Source organism: Gigantopelta aegis, chromosome 6 (assembly GCF_016097555.1).
Source record: "Gigantopelta aegis isolate Gae_Host chromosome 6, Gae_host_genome, whole genome shotgun sequence".
Lineage (NCBI taxonomy): Eukaryota > Metazoa > Mollusca > Gastropoda > Neomphalida > Peltospiridae > Gigantopelta > Gigantopelta aegis.
The window spans coordinates 33913262-33928922 of record NC_054704.1 but is presented as its reverse complement, the minus strand read 5'-3'; the positions used below and the strand labels follow the sequence as shown (position 1 = coordinate 33928922).

The window sequence follows — 15661 nt, the reverse complement described above, 5'->3', positions numbered from 1 at the left end:
ATATACATGTATAAGTTATAACAACAAAAACACACTGTGGAGAGTAAATTCTAAAATCATTATAATATTAAAGCGATTTCACACTATTTAACTTATTTTTGACAGGCAAGAAGAAGCCCAATGTCAGAGAGTAAAAGTTTTAATATGACGACAGTCTTGTGTCAGCGTCGCAGTATGCAAGGGTACGTTTCTTGGTTGTACTTCCGTGTGTGTGTGTGTGTGTGTGCACACATACATACAAATTCGTAGAAGACAATAAAACTGATTGAAATAGAAAAGTATGGTAAGGTAATTATGTTAATTATGAAATAAAAATAAATGTCTGGGTTTGTTTTTAGTATGTGTATTTGTTCTTGTTTTTGTTTAAATGTCGAAAACGAACCGGTGAATATAGTTTTTCATTCGCAGTAATTCATTATCGCTCTCCCACAGACAGGACAGCACATACTACATCCTCTGCTATATCAATCATGGACACTGGTTCGGACGGGTATTTAACCCAGTCAGAGGGGTTCGATCCTCCGACCCAAACACTGAGCTAGATCTCGCCCATTCAGTGACAATAAGACTTGTATCAATTAATTGTAGCAGATTCACTTCTCTTTAAAATTGTATTATGTTTCTTTCTTTTACTGGCGCGGGATGTAGCCCAGTGGTAAAGCGCTCGCTTGATGCACGGTCGCTTTGAGATCGATCCCCGTCAATGGGCCCATTAGGCTATTTCTCGCTCCATCCACTGCACCACGACTGGTACATCAAAGGCCGTGGTATGTGCTATCCTATATGTGGGATGGTGCATATAAAAGATCCCTTGCTGACAATCGAAAGGAGTAGCCCATGAAGTGGCGACAGCGGGTTTCCTCTCTCAATATATGTGTGGTCCTTAACCATATGTCTGACGTCATATAATCGTAAATAAAATGTGTTGAGTGCGTCGTTAAATAAAACATTTCCTTCCTTCATTTCTTTTACTAGAGTGGAGTTTGCCATCTTGAGGGATAGTGCTGAATACAAAATCAACAGCATTGGAGTTATTATGACAACAGAAACCAGTTTCGCGCCAAGTCCGTCCTACTTTATGTGCCGCGTGGTGTTCCCCTCAGAGAGTGGTGCGAAGTCTTGGCTAGCTCCAGACGAGATCTGCTGGCGGGAAATCGTCGAGTATCGGACTTCTGACAGGAACGACAACTCTGTGCTTTATCTACAACTCCTGTTCATGGACAAACCAAATCGATTCCAGGAACTCGTTGTCAAGCACTTCAGAGCTTCAGACGATATAATGGAAATAACACCTCAAATATTTTCAAACACAATTGAGGTAAATAATTAATTCAAATTCAGGAAAGCGAAATATAAAGACTTTGTGCAAACAGCAGTAATAAAGATAATATTTGTGCGGATTTTGGTCAACGACACTTATACTTAAAACAAACAACTTTAATGTTGAAAAATATATCGTAGTGTTTAAACCTTCTAACTCTGTTTGGTATGTTGCTTATTGCTATAGTTATTTGCAGGATAAAGAACAGTTTGCAGCGGCTGTGTCCATCAAACTGAACCACAGAGGTTTGTTGGTGCTATGCTGCCGTCCACGTACTGAAAGGATACCAGTACTGCCATCTGGTGGGAACATCGTATCCAAGTTAAATGAATCTATTCAGCTGGATTTCCCCAGTCAAGCATTCAGTAAACCTGGAAATGTTATTCTTGCGGTAAAATGTTTATGTTCAGAATTCCGGTATATGTCTCATAATGATTTGAATATTTTGTCATTTTTAAAACACTGACAAAGAGAATTATTAAATATGTCATAAACGGACATCAAAATTAAGTCTCTCTCTCTGTCTGTCTGTCTGTCTGTCTCTCTCTCTCTCTCTCTCTCTCTCTCTCTCTCTCTCTCTCTCTCTCTCTCTCTCTCTCTCTCTCTCTCACAGTTAAACAAAAACAGCTATGCCACAGAAGCATACAAGAAACATACACTGAATACTAAAGGTGGAGCATGCGTCTCCTTGAACTTACAAATGCTCACTGTCAAATGGTATTTTGGCGCTAAAACCCACGGGCGTTGTTTAACAGGAGTAAGAAAATCTTCAATCTAATTAAAATTAGCTCCACTATTACATGTGGATCTAACACCAGCCAGTTGGAGCTCATGTCCACCAATCAAAACCTTACTTGCAGAATCCTGCCAGTGATTTAAAACTAACAACACTGCGTAGTCCCCAATGTCCAGGTAACATTTCGTCTGTAAATAATAATTTAAATATTGACCAATCACACTTCGCCTTTTATAACGTTATTTGGGAGCATACAAATTCTAAAAATATCGGGCGAGTCTATTTTAGTGGCCGCAGTACAGCGAACCATACCAATACGTACTGGGTGGGTTATCAGTCTTCAGTTTTACATTACAAATTATTTATTTTATAAAATAAAACATGTTTTAAGGCATTCGTAATTCACACGAAACATGTCGTATACCCTCAGGATAATTCGGAATGCTTTCAAATTATTTTTAAATCACTGGCATGATTCTGCAAGTACGGTTTTGATTGGTGGACATGAGCTCCATCTGGCTGGTGTTAGATCCACATGTAATAGTGGAGCTAATTTTAATTAGATTGGAAAATCTTTATAATTACAGTGACATAAATAGAACAGCTTGCTTTACGTACCGTGTAGTTACGTATTATACCTCTCGCATATATGGCATTAGAAATCTATATCTGGATTATTCTTCGACAGATTCTGATGCATCGCTGAAATTAAAATTTTGGCGCTAAACCAGCTCTTTGTCGTAATAATCAATATTTTTCCAATTTCGTCTTTTTCAGGTTGATGAAGTCTCAAAAGTGCCCCAGACAGACCACATTTTATCTCTGTCACATTTCTTCAACGTGAGGCATTCCTCTGGCTCCGATCCCGTCAAAGATGTCACAGTGACCTTGCCGACCCCTGATGGTTTTAAAGGTGATGGCGAAGTGGTAATAATGTCAAGGTCGGGGTCACCAGCTTATAATGATGACAGTGATGGTAACGATGGTGATGGTGAATATTGGCAAGAAAAGGCGAAATGGAAGATAATGGATGTGCAGCCTCGGGTTGCGGGGAAAAGTGTTTCATTCAAAACAAGTAAACTTGGCTTGTACGTTATTTAAATAGTTCTGCGTCATGAACATAAAAAATATTCACTTTAAAACTGTTCCAATATATCTATAAAGTTTATGTTGCTAACGATGTTGCTAACGATGTTACGTGAAGAATGAGACAAATGTGTCTTTGTATATATATTTGACAATGGCATTGCATATATTGGCTTAAAAGTAACCTACTGGAAAAGAAAAATATACAATTTTCACAAATACCTATAATGTAATGGACATATTTCATACTTTATGTTTATATATATATTTGCAAATTTTTAACGGTAAATAGTCAATGTTATAATTTCTAAAATATAGATATCAATTTACGCTGTGATTAATTGCAAAATATTATTTGTGAGATTCTACGTACCTGAAGTCACACACTATGTGCAAAGATAACAGAACTAAAAATAATCAGCCCAAAACATCTGTGAACATAAGACATCATAAAATTATAAATTCTAGGTAATTTGTATGTGTTAACTTTATTACTCTTTAGAACATCCCCAGTGGAAGTTGAAAAGTGGGCCACAAAGACGAACATTATAACTGATACTGCACGAAGATACGTCAAGCGATCTCACCAAGTGATTTGTTTCATGGCAGTCGGGAAGTGTCTAAAATACAACACGTTTGATATCGTCATAGAATGCTTACACCCTACTCAGTGTTCTCGTAGACTGGACGAATGGGCGAAAGATGACTATAAGAAGCTGAGAGTCAGCGGTGATTTCCATGCTCGGCAGGCTTCGAAATTCCGTTTTCACTTACACGGGAATCTCAGCAGTGTGTACACGTTACAGGATCTTTCCCTGGACATGTTTCCAGGACAGGCCAGCCACCAGAGCCTCATTCTGAAGGTCAAAGACGTGAGCGAGGCTCCAACAGGAAATGTAGCCATCTTGAAGCAAGGTAATGACGGGTTGAGACTGATCACTCATCTCCCGTTATTCCTACAGGAACAGCTCCTGTGTGGGACGTCAGACAACACATTGGCGACAGATTTTGATTTTAATTTGTCTGTAGATTACAATGACAATCCACAGGCTTGTGCAATTTCGGTTGATCGTAGTCTAGACAATAACGATAACCTCAAAGATGTTGAAGAGCTGGCGACGTCATTAACATTGGCAACTAGCCAAGATGACTCAGCGCCACCACGTGCTCCCACTGTTGATTTAACAGAAGCAGACGATAACACTAAACATTCAGAAACGTCTGAACCAAGAGATGGTTCGGATGATCTGCAGACTCTATTCGACTTCAGCGATAGAAGAACATTGTTGAGCGCACAGATGCTACCAGAAACGGCTCTGTCTAGTAATGCAAACAGCAGCAAAGGCAGTGTTGAAGTTTTACCCAGTACCAAGACGAATTTACCAAATAACATAAATAACAACAAGAGCCACGATGTCGAAGTTTTACCCAGTTTCGCGACGTCTTTTCCTAGTAATGTGGACAACAACACTGTCCATGGCACCGAAGTGTCACCGTCCTTTAATACAACCGTAAGCAGTAACAACAACAACAACAACAACACAAACAATGGTAGTGAGCTACCCAGTTCCACGACATTCCTTCCACTTCATTATGATGATGATGATGATGGCGGTGTACGGAAGGTAACAAATGATGGTGAGTTGGTTTAGTAGACTTTATTGATTGAGATAGCTAGACTGACAGCAAGCGTGGAACACGAAATGGAAATACTGCGGCTTCACCATTCATCTCATCATCATTCATATCTTTGTGATGCCCCCCCCCCCCCCCCCCCCAAAAAAAAAAAAAAAATAATAATAATAATAATAATAATAAATAAAATAATAATAATAATAATAATAATCATAATAATAAATTATATATTAATAATAAAAAAGTAAAGAAATAGTTGTCTTTATAAGCAGGCGAAATTCATATGCATGTTAACAATATACGTATTTATAGGCAGAAGGGAAATTCTTATACACGCACTTTTTCTGTTCTGTAAAAACTAACGGGCTAAAGCTATTATGGCAAGAAAAACACAGACACGTTAATTACAAAACATATCATTCTTATGTTTTAATACTGCTAAACCATTTGTTCCAAACACATTAGGTGTTTAGTTATTCTCTGCTACAAACATACAAATGTTTCTATTTCAGCGTCATTCAAGCGAGAAATAGTTCTCTGGCTGTCGCAGGTGATCATTGATGTCTGGTGGAAAGTGGGCATCTACCTGGGATTCTCAAACCAGTTCCTTACAGAGTACGATCATCGACTACACACTGGACCTCTGGAAAAGTCAAAACTGGTAACTAACTGAAAAGAAAAACCTAAATGTTTTGTTATGATTGTAAATGATTTGCAGCAATAATGAATAGGAAGTTAAAAGTGGAGATCTAGTTGATGCAAAACCAGGTACAGTTTGTTTTGTTTAAAGGGACATTCCTGGGTTTTCTGCAATTTGTAAGATGTTATTGACTAACAGAGACCTTTTAACGACTGTAATTACATATCAAATATATTTTTCTGCATAAAATATTAGTAGCTGTATGTGACGGAACATGCTCTTATTTTTGTTTCGCCTGTGGCGATGTTAATGGTTTTAGAGGGCTGTGTGCAGCGTGGTTACGTAATACCACCGCGCGACGGTGGTCGAGCTGTTCCCAATATGCACTTAGACTAGGTGGGCACCTTGTTACGTAATACCTCCGCGCGACCGTACCCCCCTAATACACACTTAGACCAGATGTGGAGGCCATGTGGCCAGTAGTTACGTAATACCTACGATAGTGCGGTTTTACGACCGTGATTTTTGGCGAACTAGGCGACAGTAAGTCTGGCCATCTAAGGAAAAATACCGTCTCTGGGAGTTGGGGCAAATTCACATGATAGGTGAGGTTCCGCGTTGTGCCCCCAGGCGATATTCGCTGTCTCTCAGATTTTTGAATAAATAGATAGGATTTTAGAGATATCGGGGAGAAACATAGGAAGGCTCCCAGGGAACGTTGTCCGTCCGGACTGGTAAATATATTATTTCTGCTCTGTTGTATAACCTTGATGTGACTGATGTGACTTTAAATATTTTAATACTGTATTATACCAATATTATTTTGACAGTGTTTCCGGTAGTCTGACGAAGTAAATTGTAGGCTTCACTGTCTAAAATTATTAAAGCTTAACCAGTCATCCTAGGGGACCTAGGTAAACTGCAGGTTATTGTCTTTATTGTGATAGGTACCAGTATTAAGTCTGTATCACAAGGTTACTGAATGAGTAGTTAAGGGTTAATTAAAAATTAACCAGTTAGGAATAGAGTTGTAATTCCTTTATTAATTAAGTTCCCCTGGAAGCGTTTTTCAATTATCACACGTGTGTGTGTTGTATCACGGTGAAGTGATTAGAATATTGTGTAAACTAGACACCTAGAGATTAACTAGTTAAGTGATTAGTTCTGGGTTGTTATTATTATTGTTGTTGTTAATTAATTAACTGCGGCAAATATATTTGCCAGCGTAGTATTAATACAGATTCCAAAGTGTATTGTGTTTTTGTTGTGTTTTCTAGTGAACTAAACGTGCTATAATAACACATACTTTATATAAGATCTTATCTCTGATCATACCTAGAGCCGAGCCACTCGGGTATACACTGCCCGATACAGAGAGATCTAATAGATATACAGTTAGGAGAGATATTTGGATAATCGTGTTTTATTCAGTTACGGGTATTATAGGATCCCCGTGACACTGTATATTTAACGTGTTTCTGATCGTTCTAATATTTGTACTAGGTTAAATTTCATTTTATTTCCTAAAAATGATTTTTTTCGTACGTACGAAATTATTTGAAGGCAAAATCCAGTTTGGGCTTCTTACAAATATTAAGACGACCAGAAACACATCGAATATACAGACACTGATATTCTAAACAAGAAAATATATTTAATACGTAAGTTTAATCGTAGAAATATTTTATTAGTCGGAAACATCTATGCAGCAAACTCGGGAATGTCCCTTTAACGAGCGCATTGATTTGTTCATCATCGGCTATTGCATGTTAAACATTTGGTATGTTTGACACATAGTCTTAGAGGAATACCGCTACATTTTTTCCATTAGCAGCAAGGGGTACTTCATATGCACTTTCCAACAGACAGAACAGCATATACGTATACCAGTAGTGGGACATTGGTTGGGACGGAACACACAACATGAGATTGGGTGCACTGAGGTGATTCGATTATATGATGCGAGCGCTCTACCGACTGAGCTAACTCCCGCAGTCGTCATTACCTAATGCAAGTTGCATATTGAAATCGTACATGCTATGGTTAAATATTGGCTGAAATATGCAACAATACTTTAGCAGTTTTGTGCTGTTTGAAAACAATTGCATATATAATTGCACTTTTAATCGGTTGTTTATGTTGGGGTTGTTTTGGGGGTTTTTGCAGCTCTTAACGGGATATTTCCAACAGACTGAACACCAAGAGGACCTGGGTCTGAGAAAACTAGTGGACACCTTACACAACGTGCACAAGAGTGACGGCATTAACTGCATCATCGAACATCTACAGGCATAGTGAGTAGAGGCTAGGGATGCATCTTTAACAACTGCAATAGGGACGTGAAGTAGCCTAGTGGTAAAGAGCTCGCTTGATGCACGGTTGGTTTGGGATCGATTCCCGTCGGTAAGCCCATTGGGCTATTTCTCGTTCCAGCCAGTGCACCACGACTGGTATATCAAAGGCCTTGGTATGATTTCTGCATATGAGATGGTGCAAATAAAGGATCCCTCACTACTAATGGAATAAATGTACTGGGTTTCCTCTCTGTGACAATATGTCAAAATTACCAAATGTGTAACATCCAATAGCCGATAATTAATAAACCAATGTGCTCTAGTGGTGTCGTTTAACAAAACAAACTTTAAATTTAACAACAATAATGCAATGATTTACTGGCGTCTGCTAGGCGAGAGTAAGAAAAACGAAACGTAGCATACGTTTGTTGTTCCATAGCTGCAAGGGGTCTTCGGTATTCAGAATTCCATGGAGACTCGGGGTATTACACACTACAGGTTTTGTTATTAATATGAGTCATGGAGTAATGGTTGGTCTACGATATACTGAGAGAAAGGAATATTGTTTAAAAAAACACCTCAGCTCATTATTATATCAATCTCAAACATAAGGGTGGCATTTGGTGTAGACTGTCCGTAGTACTAAACTAAATAACATCCGGCTTTTGATACAGTTAATACCAGAAGTCCTGTCATTAGGTATAAATGTAACTGTATATGTTGTAAAAAAAAATGAGTTTCATCAGAGCACAAAATGTATGCAATTTTATTTCATCTAGTACCACTGTGTCAAGTATCCTTGCGCTTGACACATGTATGGTTTGGCTACCTGTAAAAATTTGACGTCTAATAGCCGATGATAAGATAAAAAATCAATGTGCTCTAGTGGCGTCGTTAAATAAAACAAACTTTTTACCTGTAAAAAAAAAAGTACTAAAATTTTGTGCGAACGAAGGGGTGATATAAAAACATCCGGTTATATATAAAATGAACCATGGAAGGTACCATTTTTTTCAGTTAATATTTTGAGGCAGGAGTTGTAGCACTGATATTTATGGGTCATAATTTGGTTAATATGTTGCAAATATTATAGTATTTTAAACACAAATGTTAACATGGTCGGCTAAGGGATTTTATTTGTACAACCTGTTAGAGACGAAAGTTACTGCTGCAATATGGTCTGCTCCTTCGCAACAACAGTAATGGGTATTTTGTATGCATCTTCCTACAGTCAAAATAGTAAACGTTCAAAACTTGATATCTAATCGCAGGATACCGGTTGGAACGGGAAATAAATCAGTGGGTTCAACAATGGGGATCGATCCTGCGACCCATGTAAAACTACTCAGCCGTATCCCGCCGCTGAGGCACAGGAAGTAACTTGATGGATATGTGGTCTTAGATCGATCATTCAAGCAGTGGCCCTGTGTCGGGCGGATACTCTACCACTGAGCTACATCCTGATTCCTGGAACTACCAAAATCCAATTTCGTCATAATAGACGGAAGTGATTTAAAATGGATGAACACTTTCGATGGATCAGACTTTCTTTAAGATCTGACGACTCAGCTGAAAAGAATTAACGACCTATCGTGAATCAAATTAGTTCTGTACCTCTGGGGTGTTCGTGGAGAGTGTACGCCATTTTCTCAAGGGATATAACTGCGTTTGATCTATTTGATTCTTACTGTTAATCAGATTGCCCACAACTTTTTCATTTAAAAAAGTTGAACAAAGATTTGATGGCCATAGATCGTATATACCGATGTGAAGAATTTTTTTTTTTTCTTTTTTTAACAAAGATGGATTGGATAATTTGTTTAATTACTGATGTCCAGTGATGTGAGAATCTGGAGCTCGAGAGAAAATGTAACCCAATCTGCCAACAAACGTACCTATTTATTATTAGGTCAGAATTGGCAGCAGTTAGCAGATTACAATTTTTCATTTGACTAAACAATGGGTATGTGCCGACTAACGACACAGTTCACAAAAGAGGTCTTAGCTTGAGTATGTTGCCTAGGACAACACTATTGACATAAAATAAATTCCCAAAGCCTATTAACACGTAACCATTTAAGCCGGGTCCTATAAAATAGACCTATATAGACGCAGAGAGACCGAAGTGGGAACCCACGGAGGACTGCTCTGTTGTTCCCTTGGGGTTCTTAGTCGCAGTGTCAACTCTATCGTTCATCTAAGAGCTTAGACTTATTTATTATCTGTATCATCTGCTAACTTGTCAATCATGTTTTATGTTGAAAAGGAAAATAGAAACTACATCACCAACTTGTGACTTCTTTTCCTTCGTTTACATTTGTCAGCAAATAAGACGAAAAGGAAAGCAACTACTCTGTGTTAATAACATACCATAACAGTAGAATAAAACGAACATTGTGAAACAAATATTTAAAGAAGAAAACAGTTGAAGCTGCCCCTTATGGAAACTTTGCAATCATTGTAATTTGGTACAAAGATCGAAATAAGAAACCGATGGTAATATATTTGTTTGTATCAAGTATAAAATTAAACATTAAAATGAAACATTGTTTTTACTTTGTACCCGTTTAAATTGTAATACATTGTTTAATGTTTTATTACCCGGAATTTTCCTCAGTTTGTATTCTGTACAAATAAATGGCAATGCGTTAGCAGTCAATAATTCACTTGTTTATTTTTGTCAGTCAGCAGATAATAAAAAGAAGGAATAACGACGATCATCATAACAGTAGCCGTTTTTCCAGATGGGTTGTATCTCAGGAAATATCAAAGGCTACTTTGTTTCAACAGTTTGGTAAGAATAATTGTATTTAATTATTACATACTTACATACTGCTATTCATACAATGTTTACAGTAAACGCATTAAAACTTTTACTGATGTTGGTGTTATGCTACATGAGTGGCCGTTAGATACTATTTATCTCACAACGAATTGTTTTAAAATGTATCTAACGAGCGAAAGCGAGTTTGATACGTTTTTAAACGAGTTCTGAGATAAATGGTATCTAACGGACACGAATGTATTATTCTATTTCTTACATATCCTCAAAAACCAGGTTTTAAGTAAATTTTAGCATCTTTTTCGACTAAAATTTATTAACAGCCGTTACAATTGTAGCTAACATGCGCGTTACAGACACATGGTTGTCAGGTTAACTATACGTCACAATGTAATCCACCGTGATGTTTTTCATTGGATGCATGACACTGGTGACCTGGTCATCACCTAGGAGCAGCCAGTCGTGTGTCTTGAAATTGTTAACACATGTACGTGTGTAAACAACCCGCGCGCGCGCGCGCGCGCGCGTGTGTGTGTGTGTGTGTGTGTGTGTGTACATACACATACATATTATATTTATACATACTAGTGTACATATACATATACATTTTAGCTCCTCTTTATTTCCTTTAGTTGTGTTTGATTAACAAATCTTTACACGAACTATTTTCTTCTGTTTTTCTTCTTAGTTTCTTTTTAATTTTCTGTTTTCTGTTTGGGGTTTTCTTTTCGTTTTTTATCCCTCACAGATATGCCAGCTCCTATATCAGATGAATTTCTAGTTAATCTCGTTTTGAGGCTGGAACCAAACTTTCTGCTCGGCATCAAACTTGGTTTGACACACGCGGAAACAGAACATATTCGTCAAGATTCTTCGTGTATTGGTTTGGAGTATAAGATGTTTACGGTACGCTACTTTGATACTTTGAATCAATTTTTGTTGTGTCTGTCTGTTGTCATGTATATATTTCTGTATGATTAATAGAGAGCAGACATGAAACGTACATACCGGCCTCGTTGGTGTCGTGGTTAAAACATCAGACTTAAGATTGGTAGGTACAGGGTTCGCAGCCCGGTACCGGCTCCCACCCAGAGCGAGTTTTAATGACTCAATGGGTACGTATAAGACCACTACACCATCATCTCTTTCACTAACAACTAACCCACTGTTGTGGACAGACTGCCCAGATAGCTGATATGTGTGCCCAAGAGAGCGTGCTTGAAACTTAATTGGATATAAGCACGGGAATAAGTTGAAATGAAATGAAACGGACATGTGGCAGAGTGTGTATATGTTAGTTCATGTTTGTTTCTAAATGTTTGGTCAACTTTCTGTCAGCCTGTAGATCTTATTGTTGCATTTGCATGTGCACGCACACAAACACACATACACGCACATACAGATGCATACGCACAAGACGCCACCTCTGGGATTTAGACTTTTAACATTAACTAAATAATTAAATAAGTGTCTTTATACCAAAATTATGTTCTGCTTCAGATGTTGGTCAAATGCAGACAGAAACAGGGCAACAAAGTTAGCTTCTTTAACAGCCTTCTACAGACACTTAAAGAGCTGGAGCTAAACGAAACCAAAGAGTGGATCATGGAATACACTAAGAAATGGTAAGACAAAGAGTGGATCGTGGAATACACTAAGAAATGGAAGATATAGAGGGGATAAATGAATTTACTAAGAAATGGTAAGACAAAGAGTGGATCGTGGAATACACTAAGAAATGGTAAGACAAAGAGTGGATCGTGGAATACACTAAGAAATGGTAAGACAAAGAGTGGATCGTGGAATACACCAAGAAATGGGAGATATAGAGTGGATAATGGAATTTACTAAGAAATGATAAGACAAAGAGTGGATCATGGAATACACTAAGAAATGGTAAGACAAAGAGTGGATCATGGAATATACCAAAGAAATGGTAAGAAAGAGTGGACCATATAATATTATTTATACAGTAGGTGTCGAAATTTGTTAGGACATCACAAACAAATAGATGATGATAAAGAGTCGAATGGTGAAGCTGCAGTATTTCCTTTCGGTATGAGACAGGGCCTGCTGTCAGTTGAGCTATCTCTGTATCACCCGATACACACTAACATGCAATGCCTTCCGGGTAATCATTCCCCACTTGGGATCATACACTCGGGAGACAAACGTTTGATTTGATCTTAATAAATGAAACGTGTGCAGAATTGTTTGCATTAAAAATATATGTATACATTTGAACTCTTCTTACTGAAAACCATAATGTAACATGATAATACCTTTTTTACAGGTCGGATAATGTTTCGGGAATACAAAAGGGCTTTGCCAGACAGCTATTGGACATTGTTCGAAGATATAGTGAATAAAATGCGGACCAGTAGTAACATAAAATCACCAAAATTAAAACACATAAAGTCATACTACAAACTCCACCCAATAGCCGATGTGTATTCTTGTCCTGGGGTGTCGTTAATAATTAATTCACTCTAAACTGTGTTTTGTGAAAATACTATTTTGTCACAAATTACAAAAAAGAAAGGAATGGTTGTTTAATAATGCAGCACGTTCGGACGTGAGAGAATACACCTATAGCCATAGAGGTACATTCTTTATTAAAATCTACGTTTCGTATGTGGAATTATAGAGAACTGTGCATGTTTTAAACCATGACTAGAAAGGGAGCAAGTACATTGTCAACGAGTCTAAAGAGTTTCGAAATCGTCTTATAAAGAGCAAATCTCTGTAAAGATACTGGAGACGTCAAATATACATGTGCCATTCAAGTATGTGTGTGCGTGTGCGTTTTGTGTATTTCTAAGATTGCGGTTTCTCTGTGACGTTGTGCACGGTATTGTTACGTTAAAACCGTTGATAAAATAGGCAGTTTTTAAGCGTTTTAATTGTGTGTGCGTGCGTGCGTGCATTCGAGGGTGTGTATGTTTGTGTCTGTCTGTGTGTCTATTTAGTGCCTTTCCTTTTCACACACTCTCAGCTCTGTGTTTCATAATATAGGCAGCGACTCAAAATTCACAAGAAAAGTTGCAAATCTTAGAACCAGGCATGTACTCTACTTCGATCTTCTAATGTCGTGTTTCAACGAGGCATAACGAATTTCTACCAAGCTAAAATATTAGACGTATGTCTCAAGTGAAAATTACGCACATGCATAGACATCCACCAGTACATTCATGTTCATGGAAATTGACCATCAACACAAGGCATAAGACAGAAATACTAGTCCGGGAAATTAGATGTCCGTTTATTATACTCTGCAATTTGCACGAGCTGCCAGAAAGACACGAGAAGAAAAGTGAGGTTTTTGCAGTCTTCCCTCCTAGTGTGATGGATAAGTGTACGAGTCTCTTAACATTATTGTGGGTTCAAATCTCCATGTCAAAAAATATTTTTAAGTTTGAGTATCAACTTCTTTTTTTTTTACGTCATAGACTTGTGGATCAGACACGTACGTGAATTTTTGTAATTGTCTTACATTTTTGTTAGCATATTGAAGTAGGAGGAATATCTTGCTTTTTTCAAAAGTATATAATGCAACTACAAATATAAAGTAGGCTATATGTCCATGTGTTCAACACGAAGAAATATATCCCCCCCCTCCCCCAGTATGTAGCCCAATTTTTTTTTTTAAATATATATATGAAAACTGGTAACTCCAAAAAACTTAACATTTGGTGAACAACAAAAGACAATTTCTATATACACCAACATAATTTTTAATAATATGTTTTGTAAGTTTATATTTTGACAGTAAGTCACAATCTGATTAATTGTGATTTTCTTAATCTTTGTCCGATCGGACTTCCATTCCTCGGAATCCTAGTCTGTGGGACCTGTATCCCTAGGAATGTAAGTCTGTGGGACGAGCATTCCGAGGAATGTAAATTCGTGGGACTTTTATTCCTGGTACTCCTAGTCCACAGGACTTTCAATCCTAGTATTCCTAGTCCTCTGGAATTTATTTCCGATAGTTTGCTTATTACATATATATGATTCCTGAAAATCCCTGAAATAAAACTTTAAAAACTGTACTTAGTTCTAGTAGTTAGTACTTATAACTAGTACTGTAATGGCCAGTTATTACAATATAAAATAACAGAAATAATAAGCATGAAATTTTGACTTCTATTGATGAACAATTAAATATAGCATCAAAACACTTGACATTAATTATCACTGACTACATTATGTCAGTTTTGACCATAAAAAGCATAAGATATGAGTTGGGGAAAGGGTCTCTGTATTATTATACCTGGCCGTTAGGAACACCATAAGCATCCAAGACTGGATGGGGGGGTGGGGGGGGGGGGGTCACTCCCCCAGTGGGGGAGGGGGCCAATGGACACGTTCGGGCAAAATGAGCTGGCCTAAAATCTTCACCATGCATTTCCATAACTTTATTCACAATATTAGTTATAATCCATGTAAAAATGCAGACTGATTTGTTTGGAATGCTATTTAGGTAGTAATGCGAATATAAATGTACGTTGTGTTCCAGATTCGGACATTTTCGTTTCATTCGGCCAATAAAAATCAGCATGCCTGCCCACCCCTTCTTCCAAAAAGGGAGCCTGAATGCCTATTGCGATCAAAACTGTCAGGTGTAAAAGTGTCATGAGTAGTTAGTCTGTTTAAAAGGATCTTTGTAAATTGTGTGCGCATATTATTGACAGTATGATAATTGTTCAGGGGTTACTGTTTTGTTTTAGTCGGTGTAGTAGCCCATTGAGCTGCTAAAACCCACTCTTAGTCATTGATATTTCCATTAATTGATAAACATCAATGAAAACCATTTAACATATTTTTTTTTATCGATGGTATGGTTTGTTGGGACTAAGATATCATAGAGGCTAGAGTCTGATATGTCATATATATGTTAGACCTAATTAATTTTTGAAAATGAGCAAAATTGACAAAGCAGGCACATGTTCAGTAAGGTATGCAGGGGTGTTTGGAACACACCACCAAACCCCACACCCCGTGTACACGCGCCTGCAACATAATTGACAAAAAGGCACAAACTTAAAATTATATAATAACAAGATAATATATATATATAACGCAAATATCACATTTTTATAGTTAAATTATTATTATTATTATTATTATTATTATTATTACCAAATATCAGTATATAATGTCTAACAGA

The 15661-nt window shown here is 37.4% G+C and overlaps 1 protein-coding gene across 1 annotated transcript; it reads left to right on the top strand.

The window, feature by feature from the left end:
* Positions 1-992: 992 nt before the first annotated feature.
* Positions 993-13952, top strand: LOC121374496. Its single transcript, XM_041501595.1, has 10 exons — positions 993-1318; positions 1518-1712; positions 2835-3145; positions 3646-4781; positions 5291-5439; positions 7585-7712; positions 10397-10506; positions 11243-11400; positions 11995-12119; positions 12788-13952. Exons 1-10 carry the CDS (start codon positions 1037-1039, stop codon positions 12861-12863), a joined length of 2670 nt encoding a protein of 889 aa, XP_041357529.1. The 5' UTR covers positions 993-1036; the 3' UTR covers positions 12864-13952.
* Positions 13953-15661: the final 1709 nt, after the last annotated feature.